The sequence below is a fragment of the Lissotriton vulgaris genome, chromosome 6 (genome assembly GCF_964263255.1).
Source record: "Lissotriton vulgaris chromosome 6, aLisVul1.2, whole genome shotgun sequence".
NCBI lineage: Eukaryota > Metazoa > Chordata > Amphibia > Caudata > Salamandridae > Lissotriton > Lissotriton vulgaris.
This window is the reverse complement of record NC_141694.1, coordinates 255,672,453-255,696,261: the sequence shown is the minus strand read 5'-3', so window position 1 is coordinate 255,696,261 and position 23,809 is coordinate 255,672,453. Positions and strand designations below refer to the sequence as shown.

At 42.0% G+C, this 23,809-nt stretch overlaps 1 protein-coding gene across 1 annotated transcript in view; it reads right to left on the bottom strand.

The window, feature by feature from the left end:
* Nucleotides 1-2,615: 2,615 nt before the first annotated feature.
* MATN3 (matrilin 3) overlaps nucleotides 2,616-23,809 on the bottom strand; it is a 170,987-nt gene continuing 149,793 nt past the window's right edge. The window contains exon 5 of the mRNA XM_086926287.1: nucleotides 2,616-2,889. Coding sequence (XP_086782413.1) covers nucleotides 2,832-2,889 — 58 coding nt within the window. The 3' untranslated portion in view covers nucleotides 2,616-2,831. The remainder of the gene's footprint in view (nucleotides 2,890-23,809) is intronic.

Below are 23,809 nucleotides of genomic sequence, written 5' to 3'. Positions count from 1 at the left end.
CGATTCGCACCATTATGAAATGGAAAATGCCTTCGTACATATGGCCCCATGTGTATTATGCCGGACAAGGGCATTCGGGAAATGGGAACATTAGACAGACGGAGTCATTCTTATCAGTTCTCTGGGTCGATACCTGTTAATAGGTGCATTAAAGTATTGATGTTCCAAATGACTAGCCAAATGGCTGCCCAAGGATACATAAATAAAGAGACTAGAGAAAAAGAGAGTAGAAATTTAAAGCACAAGCGCCAGAATAACTGTCATGGGAAGGTGGGAAATAGGATGTTTTCAAGGACAAGTGCTGAAGACTTATAAACAAATGAAGTCTATTTTGGATCTGAGGCTCTGTAGAAAATTATTACACAAACACGAGACAGTGGGTGACAAAAAGATGGCTTCGTTTTCTGGTTGCTTTAAGACAAGTTATGGCAGTAGCATTGATTCTTGTTGCGTAATTATTGGAAAACACATAGCTGATAGATTCATAGGAAGGTGAAGTATATAAAGCCTGCTCTGCATAACAACTGTGCTTTTAATTACAGATTGATGGGGCTGAAGACAAGAGCCAACTCCATTCTTTGATGGTTTAGGAATTGCAAGGGGCCCACAAATTTTGAGCGAGCCAGTGGTCATTGCTTAGACTTCTAAGGGTCTGAGATGACCGTTTTGCCCCATATGAATATGCATGTATCATCAATTAAACCGTGCTTAATTTGTATAGGGTTCAAAGTTTTCCTAGGAGCCCTCTGCTGGCGCTGTTGAGTGCTGGGGTTTCTGAATACAGAGGCTCACTAGTCTTGGCTCGGCCTTGTGCCTCTTCCTTCCGCCACATTTAGACTTTCTGTCTCTTTATCTCACTGATGGATGCTCTTTTGCATGGCTGCTGTTTCACTTTTCATTGTCTTACTATTTTTCTCTTTCTCCTCGTGTCTCCCATTTCTGCCTTGCTCTCCTTGCTCTGGGTCAAAGTCGAATATGGGAAAGTAGGTTTGGTCACCAGAAGTGAGTGCTGGTTTGTCCTGTCAGAAAGGTTTATCCCTTAACTGAATTTATGGGAACCCAATTTGGGAGCTGCAACATATTTATTTCTACATTTTAAAGCAAAGCTTCCCTCTTTATGATGATGATGTAGCTAACTGGGATGACATCTGATTCTGGATCTGACTATTTTTCGCTTAATCTGTGGGACAAATGTCAAAACTTTGGAAAAGATCCTACTCCAATGGAGGGCCCGCTTCAGTTTGATGGCCTGAGCCTCACAAAACGTCTGTCATGCTCAGTGCTGGTACCCACCACCTGCACAAATTAAGCTGAGTTGGATAGTTACATGGTATGTCTCTATACATATAGTTACATTTAATTTAGAGAGGTTCACCTTCAGACTCAGAGCTGTATAATGAGTTTACACTTGCCAAAACCACACCATGACCTGAGTTGAGTGAGGCACAAATGAATAACTCACCAGGACTCAGACTATTCTTATATACAGCGCCAAGAAACCAATCAGTGAATGTGCGCTCCACAACTAATTTTAACATAACATAAGACATTCCCTTTAGGTTCTGAAACTAGACAGAGCATAAAGCACACCATGTTTTTTACATTTTTCTCCTCACAAACCGCTATTATTATGGAAAACATTTTATTTACATTGCATACACAATTTACGGATTTGGCATTATTTATTTGAATCAGGATTAAGCATGTACACTAAGTTTAACAACACAACTTTTCTTTGCATCTTATATTTCACGAAGGATTCGTATATGCATGCATGGTAAACAAAACTCGAACAGGTTAATATACTGATTAGCCTTACAAATGCAAATGCTATTATTGTTAATTAGCCACATCAATCACGTAGTAAAATATCCTAGGAACAGAATCGCTTCTACAATTACATTATCAATGTATATCTTATCAATCTAAATGACACAGATTCCAAGCCCTGTGTTTCTGCTTGTACATAACTGTTTTTCAGATCACAAATGCAACAGCCAAACTGATGTTTAGCTATGATATTCACTTAAGGAGTTCTAGGCTTTTAAACTCCTTCCGGAATGATCTTTTACATAATTTCCCTATTTTGTCAGGGAAAACTATCTGATGACCAGCATGAACAATGCAAAGTTAGAGTGATAGACAGACAGGCATCTAAATAAAGAAAATCTATGATACTTCTCACAGACACTTGTTTGCGGCATGGAGATAACTACTTGTACACACAATTATGGTGGGAATTCTTAAATTGTGTTTTTACAGTTTGAAATGTATACTCCACTATCCTTTCAATCCAAATAACAGACTAACATATCCAACATGCAAATTAATTTCATAATTTAATTATAGTAATTCAGCGCTAATCCTTTTGGGTTCCGGGGTAGCGTGATACTCGGCGAAAAAGCGCTTTGATGCTTCTTCAGGGGTAGTAAGCGCTGTACAAATGTAATTACAATACAGTTTAATACAATACAAGCCGATTCACGTCTTTGTTTTTTTAAGTAGTTTGCTTTAACGAAGGAAATTCAAAAAAGGGGCATAAACAGTTCGTAACAATGGCAATTATGTATCTTAAGCATATTATATAATGTGCTTCATTGAGCATTTACAGTGTGTAGACTTGTATATAGCTTTATTGGTTTAGAACACTACAATGACACAGTTGCCGAGCTTAATTAAGTTTATGCATTCAGATTAAGATCTATTTGCAAAGTTTCTTTTTTAATGTAGTCAACAGCTTGGAGCAATAACCATGCATGTTGTGAGCAAAAAATAATAATTGTGGCCTTCAGTGACGTGGAAAGGTATCTTCTGCAGCAGAGTCTGTAGTTCTAGAAGCGCTTCTGTCTCCGTTCATAGACCTGGAGCTTGCTGGTCACTTCATCTAGTGACTGCCTGTTAAGGCAAATATTGTTTTCATGAATACATTTCAACAGTTTCAAGATTTTAACTATAGATGTAGAAGACTTATGGGACACCTTCTCTGCTACAATATGTGCCTTGCATTGAGACGCATGTTCCGCATGATTTTCAGGTGTCTCCCAGTCAACACCAGAAAGACAGTCACACAGGTCCTTGTCACCAGCAGGCTGGACTACAGGAACAGACTCTAGGTAGGAATCACCACACTCCTCCTGAAGAGACTACAAACAATACAAACTCAGCAGCAAAACTCATCCTCACACCGCACCTTAAGAAGCTACACTGGCTCCTGATCCGGAGGAGATGCCAGTTCTTCAAGATGTTGACCCATGCATACAAAGCCCTGCACAAAGAAGGACCAGCATGCATCAAAAAAGGCATGACCTTTCATCAACCAACCAGACACCTATGATCTTCCCCCGTCTTCCTCGCAGACAACCTCTGGATGTGCCAAATCAACAGTAGAGGACGCTCTTTCTCACACCTGGTGACCAAAACTTGGAGCAACCTTCTCCTTCTCCTCAGGACCACCTCATCGCTCTGGGAATTCAGGAAAGGACTCAAGAGCTGACTGTTCGAATGAACAAATCACCAAGCAGTTAGCTACCGTTAAATGATAGATTGATTGACGAAGAAGGCATCACATTTACATGGCAATAATCATAAACATAGTAGAAGATCCCTATGTGCTGAGTACCAACAAGAACCTTTAGTGGTTTCAGAGTTGCACCAATGACGGAACTCTGGTAGTCACTCCTGATGCATCCATACTGTTGGCTGCCTGGATATCAGTGTCTGTAAGTGACATAGTAAATGTGTGGTAGTATCTAACAATGTGATGTTATACATGTACTGCTCCATTAAACAAAATCGCAGCTTGTGGGTGGGCAGTTCCAATTCAGATTTAATTAGTTTGAATTACAGCCAAAGAGAGGACTGTGAATGTGATTTGGAGCAGACGTGGGAGGCTGGTGATTTTGCTGTTGGGTGCATGGAAGTGAAGATAGGCAAGGGGTAATAGCAGCCAGATTGGAGGCGGAGTAACATGTATAAGAACCTTTTTCAGCCACAGTGGGTATTTAGGAGTAGGACAAGCTTTACTGCTGTTAATGGGCATGGAAAATATATATATGCATATTTATATTACCGATAATAAAAAATGTCTAGGCCTCGCTTCGCACACAGCAATTGCAGTGAAATGGGTTAATGCATGTCGGCTGCTTTTTGGGTTCATGACTAGTCCTTGTGAGGAGAACATATGTTGGTAAAACTCCACTTGTAGGTATATATTTCTAAAGTAGTCACAGGTAAAATATAACCTTACTCTCATTAAGGGCTCTGGTAAGATCATCGCATGTGGCAAGAAATGCTACACTACCAATAGTAACTACCAGTTGCGCTAGAGAGCTGTATGAGGACGCCAGAACGCCATCTCGAAACGGACTGCAGCGGGAACGGGTGGCGGCGAGCAGGCTGCTCACTGCCTAAACTCACTGCCTAAACTCTGTCCACCCGCCCTTCAGGAAAACGAGACGGGAGGCGAGTGGCAAGGGGCCCGCAAGGCGAGAGAAGCAGCGGGAGCAGGCAAGGTGAAGCGGCCCCCGCTGCTGTTACTGCTGCTACCTGGGAGCCACCTGGGGTTGCCTTGGAGCTCCCTTGGAGCTTGGAGCTCATTAACGCGAACATCGGGCTGGGACCCACAGCCACTGCCTGAAACGCCCTGCACTGTCAGCACGACCATCGGCCAGGAGGACGAAAGTGAGCACAAGCTACTCACCAACAGCTCGGACTAAGGACTAAGGATTTAAGGTACTGTGTGGGGGGGCGAAGCATGAACGCGAGCGCGGTGCCGACAGCGGCTACCGTGAAGTAAGAGCCTGGGGGGTTGACCGACAGGCAGTCTGACTGACCAGCGGCCCCCCTGTGTGCTCCGCTCGCAGCAGCCAGCCAGCATCCCCCCCCTTTTGCCAAAAGGAAAGCAGTACCTGACAAAGCGGACACAGCGCCTGAACTGTAAGAGGCAGCTGACATCCACAGGAGAGCGAGTCGAGCAGAGAAGGACCCCAACACCGCCACCAGCCGCGCCGCCGCCTCGGGACTGCATATCCCGACAGTCTCAGCGGCGGCGCGTTCCCCGACGCGTCACACGCGCCGGGAGGGGCAAATAAAGCACACAGCCCCCGGTGGAGCGGGGCTAGCCGTTTCATCTCATTGCCAAAAGGAAAGCAGTACCTGACAAAACGGACACAGCGCCTGAACTGTAAGAGGCAGCTGACATCCACAGGAGAGCGAGTCGAGCAGAGAAGGACCCCAACACCGCCACCAGCCGCGCCGCCGCCTCGGGACTGCATATCCCGACAGTCTCAGCAGCGGCGCGTTCCCCGACGCGTCACACGCGCCGAGAGGGGCAAATAAAGCACACAGCCCTCGGTGGAGCGGGGGGAGCCGTTTCATCTCATTGCCAAAAGGAAAGCAGTACCTGACAAAGCGGACACAGCGCCTGAACTGTAAGAGGCAGCTGACATCCACAGGAGAGCGAGTCGAGCAGAGAAGGACCCCAACACCGCCACCAGCCGCGCCGCCGCCTCGGGACTGCATATCCCGACAGTCTCAGCGGCGGCGCGTTCCCCGACGCGTCACACGCGCCGGGAGGGGCAAATAAAGCACACAGCCCCCAGCGTCGCGGGACGCGAGCGGGACGCCCGGGGCTAAGCCCAGGCAAAGGGCGGGCCCTCTACGGCCCTCCAAGGCCTGATAAGGCCGGGCTGGGCCACCCCCATTCAGTGTCCTGCACAGTAATACACCTTTCCGGCTTGTGACGATGCCTAAATCGGGGACTGAAGGCCACAAAGCTGTTGAAGGGAGCTCAATCCTGGGTCCATTGGATAAATTCTTTTCTAAAGCAATGGGCGAAAAAGATAAAGATAGAGACCTGGCCCTGGCTGAGCGCCGCATCGCACGGCGACAATCTATAGAGCTACTTAAAAACACCATCCTAGATCCTTGTTTGATACTCACCCCCGAGCCTCTCCCTTTAAATTCGACCTTGGAAAACACTGACGGGGACCCATTGAACACAGATAACGTTCCATTATTGTTTCAATCTTATTTCTCCCCGAAAAATGGTACATCCACTCCATCCCCTTTACACTTGGCGAATAATACAACCACTGCATCCATCGATCTTATCGATTTGGTCACTCAAAATTTGCCAAAAACTGCTGATTTTGTTCCACCTGATATAATAGTAGTTCCGTCCCCCCTGGACACACAAAAGCTAACCATGTTTCAACCATTACCCGTTGTTTTAAGGCCAGACAAATCCTTACCCACCAAAAATTTACCCAAAAAGAAACAGGCTACCATCCGATCTCCACCTAAAAAACGACGAAAAAGAGCCCCAGTAAAAGGGATTCCAAAAACCCACATATCGGCTAAGGACCAATTAACCAAAGAATTGTTACAAATTGTAGAGGGAACATCCATTTTACCGAGGGAAACACTTACTTCTTGCGTGCCCCCTACAATTAAGGACTTTGTGGACGCAATGGAACACCTTATCAAGGCACTATTAATACCAATCCTTGAGAGAGTGAAGAGAATAGGCACTCAGCTGGACACCCTTTCAGGAACCCAGACACAAAACCAGGCTGGTAAAAGGGCCCAAGAAGCTCCTATGAGCTTCAATAATGGAGATAAAACCCAGAGCATAGTAAAAACCTCCTTGCCCATAACTAAGCCCACTTCTTTGACAGCTGGAGAACAAAAGACTAATAAAGAACAAAAGACCCTGGTCCAAAAGTCCAAGAATGACATGACCCCTTCTAACCAACAAAAAACCCAACCATCAGACCCAACTAATAAGACGGCATCAAAACAAAACCCAGTTCCCCTCCCAAAAGCGCCTCCTAATACTCAGGCGCAAACGCTACAAATAAACTCCCTTATGGCTTCGGCAAAAATGGGCAATACCCAGCCCACTCTAGAAAAAAATAAATCTGCCGCACAATATGAAAAACGTCCACGTGAAAGGTATGCTGACCTTCCCCCCGAGGCATCACAAAACGTTATAGTATTAACGGGGGTCCTACCATTATCCGCTACAGGAGGTCATGAAAATCATCATAGCCTAAAAAACAAGGTGATTTTCTGGCTCAGTGAGAACAGACCCCTACCTCCCCACATAAACGGCGATATTATAATGGTAAGAAGAACAAACTGGGTCGGAATTCGCCCAAAAGATATTGATGGGGACGTTGTAATTGTCACATTTAAAGACCCAAGGGTCATTACACATGTCACAGATTGGTTTTCTGGGTTTAGCAAGGGTCCAATATCGCCTAAACCTCTGGCTTACTTTTACCCTGAATCTCTAATGCCGCCTAAGCCACATCAATCAAAAATTTACTATGACAAATCCTCACTGGCACACCCTAGAAGACCATTTTATGACAGATATCCCACAAGGCACCTAGTAAGGGATCAGACATCTTTCCCCTTTACTGACTATAGGCAACTGCCGACACCACGATACAACCCTGCGGGCTATGCTCAACCTTCCCCATTCATAAATCCGTCCTGGGACTTTCCCTGCCATAACTTTTATGAGCCACTCTACGGTCTTGATGATGTAGAGTGACTCCTTCAAGGCAAAGAAGAAAACCAGGGTAGTATGTATGCTGTAAGATCAAATGACCATCTCAACGCCATTCAGGATGATCTGGAAGATGGGCTTGACAAAAACCTTTCAGTTAATGGGGCTAGAAATAGAGAAAAATCCATTGATAGGGACAAAGTTAAAGGTGCACTATGTTTAGGCCCAAAACCCACTGACAACGTTCCCTCGTCACAAATGGGACTCAGGAATAAAACTTCCTATTTGCATTTCCACTCTTGGAACTTGGCGGGTCTTTCCACAAAAGTCACATTACCAGACTGGATTAAGGTGGTTAACCAGTATTCCATCCTGTGCTTTCAGGAAACTTGGGTGATTTCTCCTATCCATCTACAGGGTTTTCACACATTTCATTCACCTGCGTCTGTGAGTAAGCAGGGCAGACACAAAGGGGGACTTTGCACGTATATTAGTGTAGCAGTTGCCAATAGGATTAGAAAAACTTTACTTAGGGACTCATTCCAAGTAATTGTCATGGATATCGCCCCGTCTCTCTCACTCTTAATTGTTAACTTTTATAACAACTTGACCGTGGAACAATTGGAGAAAGCAGTGGACAACCTACATCAAGCCCTCTTAACGATCAAAGCAACTTCTGGAGGAGAGTGTGTAATACTTGTGGGCGATCTTAATTGTCACATCTGCCCTAACACAACGAGAGATGCCTGCGATATCTATGAGTCATATGAACTGGACTCTGCCGATGCTATTTTCAATCATCTCCAACACACAAAATCAGGGGATCTGCTTAATAAATTTGTGACCTCTCTCAATTTACATCTAGCAAATGAGCTTCTTCACACCCCAAGATCCCTTAAAACAACCTTTCATGGCAGAGGAACGAACTCTATTATAGACTTTATATTCTTCTCAAAAAATCATGCTTCGCTAATATCAGGCTGGGACACCCTCAATCACCCTTATAGTGATCACTATCCTTTGTCTATATCTGTTGAGCTTCCTTCTCTAACTACGGGTCAAAAAAGCTTAGAGGTAAGATATGATCAACCAATTCAAATTGGAGCCACAAACAGTTATACTGTTAAATGGACAAAAATCAACCCAACTAATCTTCTCAAAAACCTAGTCACCAAGAGGAGGGAGGAGATTCATATCTGTCTCTCTAACAACAATAACCCCAATGACATCTGTAAGGCTTTCATCAACATCCAGGCTACACTGAAAGAATTACTGACGCGCCAGTACAAATCCGGACCTATTGTACACAAAGGGTGGTTTGATAAGAAATGTTCCATGGCTCTAAAGTCTTTAAAGAACTTGCTGCGTATCACACCCAAACCACTTCCAGAAATATGACAGGCCAGGATCCAATATCGCCAAGCTATGAAAAATAGAAAAAGGGAACTGAAAAGGGAAGCATGGCAGAATTTGGTAACCGGGGACATGTCAGACTTCTGGAAACTTATCAACACTCCCCTGCCGTGGGTAGTTATGCCTGAGAGGTATTTGGACATGGCAATAAATGGCGAGACGTGGGCGGCCCATTTTCAAAAACTATACAGCAATCCCACTTGCGCAATTAACTCTATACCAATTTGCATTTCATCATCAATCTTAAACTCATCCCCGGAGAGCACTAGTAAAATTGTATTCTCGCACAAGGAGGTTGAACTGGCCATTAGGGAAACACCCCCTGGGAAGGCACCTGGTCCGGATGGCATTCCGGCAGATGTGTACAAGGCAGAAATTGAATTTTGGGCCCCCCTATTGACTTCTGTTTTAAATTCCATAAATACTTTTGATCTACTTCCATCTTGGACTGAGGCAATAGTAATACCAATCTTTAAAAAAGGAGATAGACACTTGCCATCGTGCTATAGACCAATATCCCTGCTCGATACCCTAATGAAAATTGTCGGACGTATTATCCTGAAACGAATAACTAATTGGACAGAGGATAAGAACATACTGTCGAACTTGCAATATGGTTATCGGTCAGGCAGAGGAACAATAGAACAGACCCTCAATTTACACCTCATCATGTCTAAATACGTCGATACTAAAAAGCCAAGCCTGTACATAACGTACATAGATTTAACTTCAGCATTCAACTGCGTCCTTCATGACCAATTATGGGGCATTTTCAAACAACTGGGGATAGATCCATCAATTCTCCTATTTATTAAAGCCCTGTACAGAGATGCCGGTGCCAGAGTCAGATTTGGCCTGAAGGGAGACTGTTCGCCACGCTTTAACATCAATAGAGGGGTTAGGCAGGGGTGCATTTTAGCCCCCCTGCTTTTCTCTCTCTATATAAATGCCATTGGCGAACAGCTCAAAAACATCGAATGTGACTTCCCAAAAGTAGGTGGTCAATCTATCCCAATTCTGCTATATGCAGACGACGCGGCTATTCTCTCCCAGACTAGAGTGGGCCTACAAAAAGCTGTTTCTGCATTCACAGTGCTCATGAACGATAGGGGCCTGAAAGTCAACATAGGAAAAACTTACACAATGCTATGTAATAAAAGGCATAAAAAAATCCCTTGCCCCGTGTTCATTGAGGGCCAAAGACTCGAGACTGTGGAGGCATTCACATACCTGGGCATTTGTTTACACAAAAAACTAACATGGAAAGCGGCAATAGAGAAGAGGAAACTTGCTTTTGTAAGAGCCATCGGTGGACTCCGAGATTTTGCAGGAAAAATAGGGGGGAGGCCTGTGAAACAACTAATAACTATATACAAAGCAAAATGCGCCTCTACTGCCACCTATGGGGCTGGTCTTTGGGGAATAGATAAAAACATCTCATCGCTACAGATAGTGGAAAATCAATTTTTAAGATACCTTCTGGCCACCACAAAAGCAACTTCCGTGTATATGATGCACATTGAATTGGATCTGCCATACATATCGGACATTATAAAATCTGAGCCTCTTCTCCTCTGGCACAAAATCTGGACTACCCCCGAGACCGCCTTGAACAGAGAAGTTATACTAGACATCTTAAAACTGGAAGGGGCCAAAACCGTCAACCAATCCAAATGGCTGACCTATGTCAAAAATCTCTTTGCGGAGATTGGGCATCCAGAGTGGTTTACGGATCCTTCACTATTGGAAGACATCTCAAGAAAAACCCTAAGAAAGACCCTAATGGCCCACCTGGAAACAACTAGATGGAATAAGTAAAAAACATCTTAATAATATTCAGGCTTATCAAAGGGTGACATCCCATAAGGGTCTACAATTATACCTCTCTTCGGATTTCTCCTGCTACTCGAGGATGTTGCTTACCAGATTTAGACTGGGTACATTTTTCCGACTTGTAACTTTCCCTACACGTAACGATTGGACACAGATTCTGTGCCCATGCCCCTGTGATGAATTGTCAACCCAAACTAACATCCACACTATTCTTTTCTGTAAATATTATATGTCTCTGAGGAAAGCCCTTTTGTTACCCCTGTTAAAGAGATGGGGTATTAGGTCTTGTAAAATCGCCTTCGAGCGTCTGCAAGAACTTGAAGACCGGGAGGTGATCTCTAAAATGGAACAGTTTTTAAAATTACTGATCAAATTTAGGAAATCCCTAGAAGGATATGGGTGTTAACAACTGTCGTTTTTAATGCTGCTTTTAAATGCTGTTTATAATTGATTTCTTAAACAGTGTGTTTTTACCAATTCCTAAGTAATTGATGAATTTTAAATTGAAATTCTATGTTTTTCTCTTTTTATTATCTTGTTTTTAAAAATATTGTATAATAATGTACGCTTATATGATATTTCTTTGCTGAATATCGAATAAAGCTTATTTTGAACCTTTTGAACTACCAGTACTAACTCTCCCTCCGTGTTTGCTAATCACAATGCTGCACAGTGGTCGCTTACTGACCTGTGCCCTTTAATGTCCTGTTTCTGACGCAAAGCTTATGTTTTAATCACACATTCCTACATTCACTGGCCAACAAAGAAGGCCCCCATCCCTGGGTGGAAGTACTACTAAAAAGCATTGGTAATGCATTTTATTTATTTTATTTGCGAAGTTTTATATAGCGCTTGCAAGACCCGGGGGTATCAGAGCGCTTCACTTCTCTTTTTTTCATTTAATGGATTATCATAATTTAAGAGTGCAAAAAGAGACAAATAATTGATTTATAAGTGTGAGTCACACTGCTTCAAATCACATTCTCAAATGAACCCAAGTCCATGAGGCAGAACTAGTCAGAGGAAAGAAAAATCAAAAAGTTTCACTTTTTTATTTTAGTTTACCTGTCCCAGTACAGGAAAGCTAACACCAGTTGAATAAGGGAAGGTTCCAATTTTCCAAGAGCAGCAAGCAGATCAGTTGTAAGTCATGCCACGTCGTTGACGGCACTAACTTTACACATTAAGCCATCGGTTTCGCCTCTGATGAATAATGAGTTGTTTTAATCACTCGCCGTCTTGGACGAAAGAAAGAGCCCCCTGACAAGTATCACGGGAGTGGAGAGGATGAGGCGCATCGGCCAGAGCTGCTGACTCGAGAGCTTGGGATCCCAGTTCGACTCTCTGTGGAGCAGCATCCTGTGATTGAGGAAAGTCAGTTAATCTCTCTCGGTGATAAATTGCACTAAATAAATCTGAGCTGTTAAAGACATGAGTCTCGCAAAGAGGAAATTGACTCATTTGAAGATGGCTGTGCAGAGATTTTCTCATCTTGTCACTGTTGAGCCAGTATGCTCTGCTTTACACACTCGAAGACTGGCCTACTGTGTTCTAGCTATATCTCGTTGCATCAAAATGGGTGTAGAGCGCACACTCAGGCACCTAGAGATGCTTTGCTGTGATATTATCCCCGTATATATTGGTGCACGGCGGCATATTAATGGCATTGCAGAACAAGCACCCACCTTGGAGTGGCTTTGGATTAAAGTAAATTCATCTATTTTAACACCTACTCCGTCACAAACCTGTTACTGAAGTGCAAGCACCCCCGCCATATGGCTGCTCACTTAGTTACTGCACTGACAGAGGCAAGGCATGCAGTGAAGTGCTGCCTTAACACATCTGGAGACATCTCTGCATTGGCTCATCTCTGGCCTTGCTGGAGCCCAAACACTACAGGCATTGCACCCGAAGAGTCCGTGGTGGCCAAAGTACACGTATGACGCCATTGTCCGTAACGTATACAGCAGAGGCGAAAGTTGAGTATGAAAGAATAAATAACCTCAGCTGTAGTCCTACGAACCTGATCTAATTGAGAGAACCTCTGGGGGTGGAAGAAAACACCCTCTATTTATCTTTTTAATCAAATAGAGAGGTGAAAAATGAAGCCTTCCTAAACCATAGAGAATCACACTGCAGCAAATCACATTTGACAAGCAAATTGAGTTATGCACAACTAAGTTTCTTCATTTTGTAAGAAAAGTAACAAAAATTACTGTAATGCTGCAGCTATCTAATGAGAAAAGATCTCAGGCTTTAAAGCTCACGTTTCTGGTCCTATCTTGTCAGAGGGGAATTATAGCTGATTTATTGGCAGCTGCTAGAGCACCCACATGGTGTGGGTGGGGTTTACTCCTGGAACAGCTTTTGCAAGCCATGCTGGGAAAAGATCAGATGAGGAGATGTGACTCTCATTGCACTGAGAGCGATGGCCTGTAATGCCACCGAGGGTCAGTGTATTCGCCGTGATGCCAAATGCAGGGTGGGTTGTAAATGGCGCCACGATTCTGAGAAGACACTTTTAAAAGGTGATTTTTAAAGTATGTTTTCTTTGCAAACAAGCATTGGTAATGCATTGGTTTCTGCTATGTGATGAATAAAAAGTTGTTTTTATCAACCTTGACTCTACTCCAAAAGGAACAGTCCAGCCTGAACTGTCAAGCCAGGTTCTCCCGGAACCAGACTGCAAGCAACCCAAGATCAGTTCCCTCCGATTGGAGCTCATCCATTGGGTGTAGCATGCTTCCAGTGGCAAGGTGAGCATGAGACCCATTTGTAGGCATGGTTTTGCACTTAGGGTGGCACATCAAACACATAAAAGTTGATGGGCAGAATGCTTGCAATAGGTATAAAGATTGACAATTGCTCTGGGTAGCATACCAACCTGTTGTTCTTTTGCCCACCATGCCACCTTGCTTTGGACCCAGCCATATGCAAATCAGTCTTGACCCTGGTGCAATAGGGTCAGTCCAGCCTGCATTGCCAGGCCAGGTCCTCCTTGAACTGGAACCAAGCAACCCACAACTAGTTTCAGCCTGATTGAGGCTCGTCAGTTAGGTGTGGCTTGGTTCCAGTGGCACAGTGAGCACAGGACCCATGCCTGGGCATACCTTTGGCACTTAGACGGTACAGCAAACACTCAAAGAGTGATGGGAGGAGTGCTTTCAGTAGGTCTAACAACTGACATTCGCTCGGGTTGTGATTTTAATAATTGGACATGATGCAGCTGTATTCTGAAAGAAAACTAAACTCTGAGGTATTGTTCCTATTGTTATTAAACTCATCTATCCCAGAGTTGTAGGAGAAAATGTGCTCCAAGTGTGCAATTGTTCTTGCGTTTTTCATAATAAAGATTTCATTTAAATCATATGAATGTTTACATTTCTCAGAAATACATGCTCCTAGGGCCCACAGAATGATAAAAGCATAATTCGTCAGGCATAATTTTGACCTACAATGCAAGGAAAACATTAAGGGACTGATTACGAGTCTGGCGGTTGCAAGACCGCCAGACTCGTGGTGGCAGGCCACCATTCACCATTTCACAACTGTCAAAGTCGTATAGGCAGAACACCGCAAGCTGTGGCAGGGAACAGTCATTCCGTGACAGTGGCACAGCTGGGACACAACACAATATGTTGAGCGGGGACTGGCGCAGGATCGCTCAGCAAATTACGAGTTCATTGATCGCCAGCATTTCATGGCGGGAGCCCCGCCATGAAAAGGCTCATGGTGGACGAACAAAGGGGGCCCTATAGGGCCTAACTATATATATATATAGTTTGTCGAACTGTCGTTTTATAAAAAATGCGTCACATGATGAATGCTTGCGCTATTTTGTCATCTATAGGGCTTATTTCCACATTTGTTTAAAATGCAGTGTTATTGATATAGCTGACATGCATTTCATTAAATGAGTGTATTATGCAGAGATACTGTGGTGATATCATGACCCAGTATGTGGACATGGGTGCAATTTAAGGCACCATGCACTATGCATTCAAGATACTATGAGTATTATAACCACTATTCTGTTGTATTGCATTTTCACATGAAGGCTTCTGTGCGCCCTGTTGTTGTATTTATTCAGCTTTATACATTCAGTTACACTTATTCATTTACATATGTGTGTGCCTTTTTACATTTTTGAGCAATGTGTTTTCTATAGGGAATTCATTTCCACCCTTATAGGGCTTCAATATGTAATAAATCTTTATTGCTTGATTACTTAAAATCATTGCAATCACAACAACTTTACATTGCAATCATAATAACTAGATTAATCATTAAAAAATTCCTTTACAAAGACATATTCCCAGCAGATATTATAAAAACTATCCGATATATACAATTTTGAAACTTACCAAAAGGATAAGATCCATTCACATAGCATCAATAATTACAAGATAATATTGCACATTTTATATTTTAAAAGTAACATAGTGCATGGCATACTTTTCCATATACATATCTCAAAACAAATTACATTTCAACGCTCTTATGTACATTTATTACCTTAACCATCATATTAAGGTGATAATAAATTGCATCATTTTAGTATAAAGTGCTAATATGCAAATATTGCACTAACCATCACATTAAGTCAAACATAAAGTACGTCAATTTACAATAGTAGAGGCACTTCTGTTTTTAGGATCCCTTATAACATTATAATTAAGTGATAATACCTGTGTGCCAGATAGTACTGGAGATCTACCTTTTTTTATCAAAAAAAATTTCAACCGCCATTAAAAGTTTTACTAAATGTCACAACGGAATCGATTCCCCAGATAAAGACATGATTAATGCCTGACGAGCAGATCTAACCACGCTCTTCAAGAAATAAGGTCTCAAAACTATACGTTGAAGCGTGATCAACTTAGGGCACATACACACTATATGGAGTAGAGTTTCCTGTGGCCAACCACAAAGTCTACAATTAGAGTCCGTCCACTGCTTAATCCATGATTGCGTGCCCTCCTTTGTTGGGTTTAATCCCATACGCAGTCCTAAAAACATATTTTTAAACTTTGCTGAGAAAAAAACATTAAAATATGGCTGAATACGTAGTGATTGGTATAAATTGATCACATACCATGCATAATTTTTCTCTGCTAAATCAATTTTATCTAATTTAAGCGATTCAGTTTGAATACGTTTTTTTAAAAATTAACTTATAATTGGGCATTTTCAGGTCCTGTAGGGCAATTTGCAGGCCGGTGTCTCTTAGGGAGGTTAGAATATAAGATCTCCATTGAGCCGCATGGACAGACCTTTCTATTTCTTGCTTACAAATGTTCCCTAAGGATGATGGATCTGATGCGGACAATGTTGCCATGCATTTTAAAAATGCTCCTTTTGATACCAGGCTCCGTCTCTGGAGACCAAACTCCATTCTTATTCCTGCTTGACACACTGATTCAGCAATCCCAAAGGTTGCTTTAAAAACCTTAACCACCAATAGGTCAAGTATTTTCAAGTCTTTCCCTCTAGTAATAGGAGAACCATATATGAGAGTTGGTTGTAATTTAGCTTTGATTACTTTAAGAATATAATCATATGATTGACAGTTCAAAGACTTTTTTAAGACATTTAAAAGCATGGATCAGAGTCACAGCCTTAGCCCTAAGATCCTTAAGATGAAATTTAAAAGTCACACGGTTGTCAAAGACCACCCCTAGGTATCTATATGTCTTAACAGTATCAATTGTACCTGCTCTTACCTTCCAGGTATTACATTTCTGTTTTGCTACACCAGATTTCATAACTTTCGTTTTTTTGACATTCAGTTCCAGACCATTCTGTTGGGAGTAGTCGTCAAAGGCAGTAATAAGTCTTTGTAAGCCAATAGGAGTATGACTCACAAGAATAGTATCATCGGCATACTGAAGATAACTAATTTGTTCCCCCCCCCCCTATCCTAGGAACATGGCATTTTTCCACATCCAAATATTGGAAAAGATCTGATAAAAATAAATTAAATAGACAGGGGGCAAGAACACATCCCCGTGTTTTCTATGTCTATTCATGTGACAGATTATAAAAGAATTTTAAATAATGGAGAGTATCAGACTGAGGAAGGCTGCTATGTCGCGTTTCTGTGTTGCCAGGTCGGAGGAGATCCCATGGAATAAAAGTGCCTGTGATACCCAGCACTCCTTGTGTGCATGCTCTCTTCTTCGTGGAGTAGGGTGGTTTGTGAGATATATATATATATATATTACCTACTGGCGGTCGCCAGTAGGTAGTTATAGTTAGGACCGAGTTTCCATAGGAAATCCTCAACATTCTATTTGGATTAACTTTGGCCCCGGTGGATGAATCTTTGTGAATTTCTCAAAGAAGATGGCTTGGTCCGCTGCGCTCCTTCCCTGAAAGTTTGAGGGGGATTCGTCAAGTGAGGGCTGAGATAAAAGGGGGTCCCAAAACGTGTTTTCTCCATGTTATTTTACATAGGACGTTTAGACACGGCTACAGCTCGAACGGGTGAATGGATTTATAAGAAATTTGGCAAAACGGTAGAGCCCGGCTCGCAGATTAGGCTTTTTTTGGAATGGTGTAAATCCGTTCAGTAGTTGCTGAGAAAATTAAAGTTGAAGTCAATTATATATCTATACGCGCGCACGGGTGCGCTCACTCAAGCGGCTGCACGTGAGCGGAATTTTTTTTTTGCTGCGTGACGTCTGTTAACGTTTGATTCGAAGGAAATCAGGAAGTGTTGACCGCCATTTTGTCACTGCGAGTAAATATATTGTTCATTTCAAAGCGTTGGAACATGGAAAGGGGAGAAGGTAGAGATTGTCTTGCCACGTAGGTTTTCTCAGGGTGTGCAGTAAGGCCCTTAGACGCGAAAATATATATATATATTTTTTTTTTAAAGTTGCGGGGTGCGCGCACCGGGTTGCGCACACCTATTTACAAGAGTGTGAAAATGGAGATAAATCAGAAGTTTGAGTGCTTAGATATAAGGTGGCTCTGAAAAGAGCCCTTGTGTTAATTGAGTTTTTTCTGCATTTATAAGTAAGTACCGATGCAGATCCTGATGTTGCAGAGGAAGATTCTGTTTCCCTCATCCGTGAAATGAACACCATCTCTCCTATAGATGTCTTGCATGTGGTAACGCAAGTTGTTGTGGTAAATAGAACCCATGCTATAATCTCTGAGGAAAGCAGAAACAGATTTATTTACATGTCTCCTTGCTTTCTCAATTTGTGCACAATGTTGATTGGACCAATTCCATTTCTGTCTTTGGCATATATTGGAACATACCAAGGCAGTTCGAGGAAAAAGTGTCATCAATTGTCGAAAGGTGTCTTTTAGAAGCATTTCCAGACCTACCCCAGTCAATGTGCCTAGATCGTTCCCACCACAGTGCACAATTATAAGGTCTGGTTCTGGGAGATGCATAAAAGTTTTCACCAATGGTATTAATTGGTGACATCTCAATCCTCTTTGGCCAATCCACGTTATCTGCACATTTGGTAAATCAAGGTTGGAAATTCGTCTGTTTGCTGCATATGTTCCACTCCAGTGAATATAGTGTGTCCTAAAAGCCAAGCCTTCATTTTCAAGGCAGATGCACTGGTACTCCGATGGGTTCTGGAAGTGGAATGGTAGTTGGAAGCTGAAAGTCAGGATAAAAAAATGGATGAGGCTTGGTGTGATTGAAAAAATAAAAATGATTGGTTGATTCTAATACCTCAAGATTGAAGACTACGTTGCATGTTAATGTTATGTAAAACCAAAAATACTATTGGGCGTGAAAAAAATGACATGTAACAGAGCTGTGGATAGGCAGGTGTTTCTGGAGGGAAAACAGTGTTCTTAGTTTGCTGTAGAACGTTGAGATATGAACTTTTGACCTGTGCCTTCAGCCAGGTGCAGAATGAGGTGTTACCATGGAAACAACCAGAGATGGCAGTGGGTGAAGGGTGACTTTTATGTGACATTGAAAATATTGTGAGGGACAACCAACTGAAATGTAAATTTGATTTCAAAATTTTGCGGGAAGAAATATGATTGGCTGAAGAGACATATATGAGTCTGTATTGACTGGATATCTGTGCCATTGAATTTTGGTTGCAGTGATACAAGCATTATTGAGAGTTCCGTCAAACGAATATCTGTTTTGCGACTGCCACTGTTCTACATCGTACTAAGCATTGGTAAAGGTAAGTCTGTAACTGCTTGTTTTGTCATATACCGTAAAATGTGGTTTAGTCACAAACATTGATTGATTTTCCTCATAGTCTGAAACTAAACTCATTTTTGGCTGTCATAATGTCTTGTATTTCTAAAACTATTTTTCCATTTCGTTTCATCACTCTTTATCGACATTATTTGTTTAAAAAATATTAGTTTTACATTTTGGATAATACATTTCAATAAGGTAAATGGTGTTCATTCATATTGTTATGTAATGTTTTACTGTTAGTTTTTTAAAATCACTGTGAGTCAGACGAAACTGGAACGACATTTTTTGGGGGGGACAAATTAAAAAAAATTTGAACGGCGAACTTGAAGGTTTAATTAGTTGGCAGAGTAAAGGTGCAGGGGCTTTTAGGAGGGGTAACATAATTGCAAGGCCTACTTAATATTCAAATGGATGTTTATAGAGATGTGAAACGTTGAGGTGCGTTGGTGTGTGTAGCTAGAATATATATGTTATCTTGGGCTGGTACAGCGGACGGGAGGGACGTGTGGGCCTGAAGTCCTGTGAATTTAATGGGGGTTGCGCGCCTTTTCTTCAAATTCTTTCAAGTGTAAATTATAGTTTTGTATATATTTTTGGTGAACAGTGAAATATGAAGTATAAAATATGTTTAATATAGAGAGTAATTATTTGTGTGATTTTGAAGCGTTTACACATAATGAGAGAAGTTGTTTATGAAGTGAAAAAATGGTATTAGCAGAGAGACAGATAATGCAGATAGAGAGAGAAATGGTAAATTACATGTGATACCGTCGTCAAAAAATGCTAATGGTTAATTAATTCATAAACTTTCTGTTAGACGACAAAATTACAGTGCGGTTTGTGGCCGCGGCCTGTATTGGTGGGGGTAGGGTGAGAGGGGCAGGTGGTTGAGTGAAATAAAATGAAAAGTTGGTACATTACATGTGATACCGTCGTCAAAACATGCTAATGGTTAATTAATTCGTGAACTTTCTGTCAGACGACAAAATTACAGTGCGGTTTGTGGCCGCGGCCTGTATTGGTGGGGGTAGGGTGAGAGGGGCAGGTGGTCGAGTAAAATAAAATGAAAAGTTGGTACATTACATGTGATACCGTCTTCAAAAAGTGGTAATGCTTAATGAATTCCTAAACTTTCTGACAGACGAGAAAATTACACTGTGGTTTGTGGCCGTGGCCTGCACTGGTGGGGGTGGGGTGAGAGGTGGAGGTGGTCGAGTAAAATAAAATGAAAAGTTCTGACCATGAGGTTGTACACAGGTTTGTGCAGTACATCTCTTCATACATTGAGGTAGCAAACCGAGTATAAAAATATCACTCCTGCTGTTTGAGTGCATCTTAATCTCCCATCTGTTTTCCGTCTCTGTTGCTCTGTGTTATCTTATTGTGTGTGTGTCTGTCTGTGTCTGCCTTCAGTCCGGGCTGAGGAAGTTTGCTGTGGAGGCATACACAGATAGTCCCATCAAAGTAGTTGGAACGTTTTCAAAAAAATATTTATATAATTGAGATGCTTTTTTGAAGCGCTAGTGAATGTCTTCTTTCACAATTACCGCTCGGTTGCTTCCATAGAGCAGAGGGTATGTCGTATTTCACTACTTAGTGCCTCTGCATCTGCACTCTGTTCTCTGGTGGCTGGCGGAGAAGTGTTTGTTATTGTGGAGATGAAAGGGTGATAAGGAGTGAAATACGACATAGCGTCTGGTCTGTAGAAGCGTGGGAGCAGTGATTAACTCTGAGTCAAGCGGAAATGCGGCGGTGCTTGGTAACAGTAATAAATTATTTTTTTACAGAGGTACAACTGTTTGCATGGTGCGCGACCCACTAAGAAAGGGTTGACGGGCCGTCATAGGTCCGCGGGTTCTAGTATGAGTAAGTCAGGTTGACAAAAGAAAACATTAAGTTAGTACAGTTGAGGTTACGTGGAACACATGAATATTCTTTTAGTATACAATTATTTCAGTTGAGATTATGGATTAAAAGAGAGAACGTGTATATTTGAAATGTTTATTCAGAAATGCACTATTTTCAAGGCAAGTCTCTTATCTAATAGGAGTACAGACATTGCAAGAAACAAAGTAATCGGTATAGTCACTAGTACATAGAATACAAACTGTATAGTTGATGTAAAATGAATATGGTATAGCAAAATTAATTGTACACTGTTATGAGGAAGTACATTATATTTTAATAAATGTAAGAAGGTCTCTGGCCTTTCAGTTTAAGAACGATACATGAAAATGCTAGTGGTTAGACATCATCTCATTAACAATCAGCTCTGTGCATGCCAAGCACTATCAAGTTTGTGTTATGCTGTTGTGTGAGGAAAAAAAAGGCGCCAAAAGGGAGAAGTTGGGTGAAGGTGCATGTATGTAATCTGTTGTATCGTTCGCAAATCAGTGTTGAGAAGAACTACTGTATTGACATATCTTTTGAAGGTTGCAGTATTGCATTTGAAATACAGCACGAAAAGCAATGGAAATATTAGTGAAAGAACATATTTTTCTCTTATGTATTAAAAAATATTTAAGTTTATGGAAAATTAAAGGAGCAGAGGTGTGTGAGGCGGAAATAAGCAGTTCAAAGGCGAAATGGCGTATACAGTTATAAAAAACTCATGCTATATTTACACATTAATCAGGGCACATGTAGCATATATTAGCGAGTTTTGCTTCGAGTACGTTTGAAATAACATAAGATAAGATATGCAATAGAATTGTTGAGATTAGAGTTTAATAAAAAATAAAGTTCCAAATCGAGTAGCTGAAGAAAAAAAATTTTGTCCACATAAAAGACAAAAATTTAACCAGCAGGAAAATTATAATGTCCACTGTTAATAAAGCCAATAGGTCTGTTAATGTAAAAGAATATCCAAGAAAACGTGAAAAAGATAGGGAGGCAAAACGAAATGTGGACGTCAATGGCTTGCATAAGAGTCATCCTACAATTGTGTAGGCGAAGTAGGCATCAACTGCTTCTAAAAGGAAGTCACTGTTATCATCCGAAAACATGTCAGCCATCCAATTGAAAAGAGGAAAGCAGCATTCATGGTCTTCTATTACCGGAGCCTCTATTACCATCAGAGGACAGCTCGGTGGATTTTCAATGTAGCTGTCTGACAGGAAATCTTGCGCAGCTGCGAATATATTCCAATGACCCAGAACTCCTTGTATCGCTGCAAAGGCCATAATCCCTCAGTTGCAACAAAGCTCTTCATGATCAATTAACGGATTCATGAGATGATTGTAATTCACTTCAGGAGGTACCATGTTGCAGAGACATAAGTCCAGGGCCCACATGAAATCACAGCTCAGGCAATGAAATACAGGCTGCACACAGGTGAAATAGGAATATCGAAATGATAATCGATATGATGCATTCAAAGTCGAGAGTGCTAAGATGCCGTAGTAGTCAAGCATCCTCTGGCGAAATAGTTCTAAGTGTTCCGGCTCGTTTGCGAAGACAGGAGGGACATCCATTTTGAAATAAACAAGATGAGAACAGAAAAGTCGCAGCACTGGCAGTTCAACAGGAAGTCAAGAGAAATAGGTCGCCGACTATGGAGTGAAGAGTAGCAGAATGACTTGATATAATTTCTGGCAGAGCAGTCACTAAACCATTGCTTAGTAGTTATAAAAAAAATAGCCTGTCCTGAAGTGGAGGATGCGTTAAAAATTAAGGGAGTCACCTCAGCAAATTGTAAAGGAAGGTCACTATTTTATAAGGAATGCTCTTCTCTGTGAATATTAGCTAAGTGAAAGATATGTGTGCGAACAGATGCTACGCTAACTTGTTTTTGTGACAATAAGACTGTTGTTCATGTCTTGTGATTCAAGGCCGGAATTCGCTGCCAGATGGAAACATCAAGGTTCACATGCGGGGGTAGATAAACTAAATTCTTAAAGGGAAGCAAATGCAGAGTGATTTTTACCGAGTAAGCTTTGTCGTTTCAAAAGTCATAATAATTTTTATTATATGTAAAAAAAATATATGACTGATGAAGAATGAAGAAAAAGTCGTCATAATAGCAGGCACTGGTGTATCTTTGAAAAGATATGCAACATTACAGGGATTCTAGTTAAATAAGTTATGTGATTGAAAGTGCCTGCATGTGGACGACTAATTACATGTTTGAGTACAGTCATTTGTATAAACATTTAGGGGCAGATTAACATGCTCCGTGCGGCAGTTTTGCTTCACTTGTCACATGTTAAAAGTGATGCTAAAGTGGCGTAAGGGGATTGTAAACCTGCCCAACATTTTTCTCCCGTCTCAAAGGCATTTGTAAGTGAAAGGGAGCGACTTAGTTTTATGACTGTGGGAGGTACTGAGCCGGTGGTATCCATTTATGTGAAGAAATTTATAGAATTTAAAGAGTGAAAAAACGGGAAAGGTACACTAATTACTTTGTGCATTAGTGATGTTGCAGTTGTGGCTTCCGATTCTAAAAAGGGAAAAGTGTTTAGGCGTTTAGGGGTTGATTAGGATCGCGGACGGACTTCCGTCCGTCCGCGACCCCAGAGCAGGAGGGAACCTCCGCATGGCATGCGGAGTTCCCTCCTGTGCAATTAGGATGTGACCGCCACCCTGGCGGTCACATCCTCTATTTTTAACATTGCTGCGGGTGCAGCTTCAAGCTGCACCCGCGGCAATGTTAAAAATGCACGCATTGCATTTGCATGCAGAAAGAGGCAGGCACCGCGCGGTGCCTGCCGCTTTCTGCATGCAAATGCAGGGGGGTACCATAGGTACCCCCCATGTGCACCCCCCACCCCCCTTTCACCTAGGGGGCCCGCAACGGGCCCCCGCAGTGAAGTTCCGTATGCTTTTCCACGGCAGAAAACCCGCCGCGGAAAAGC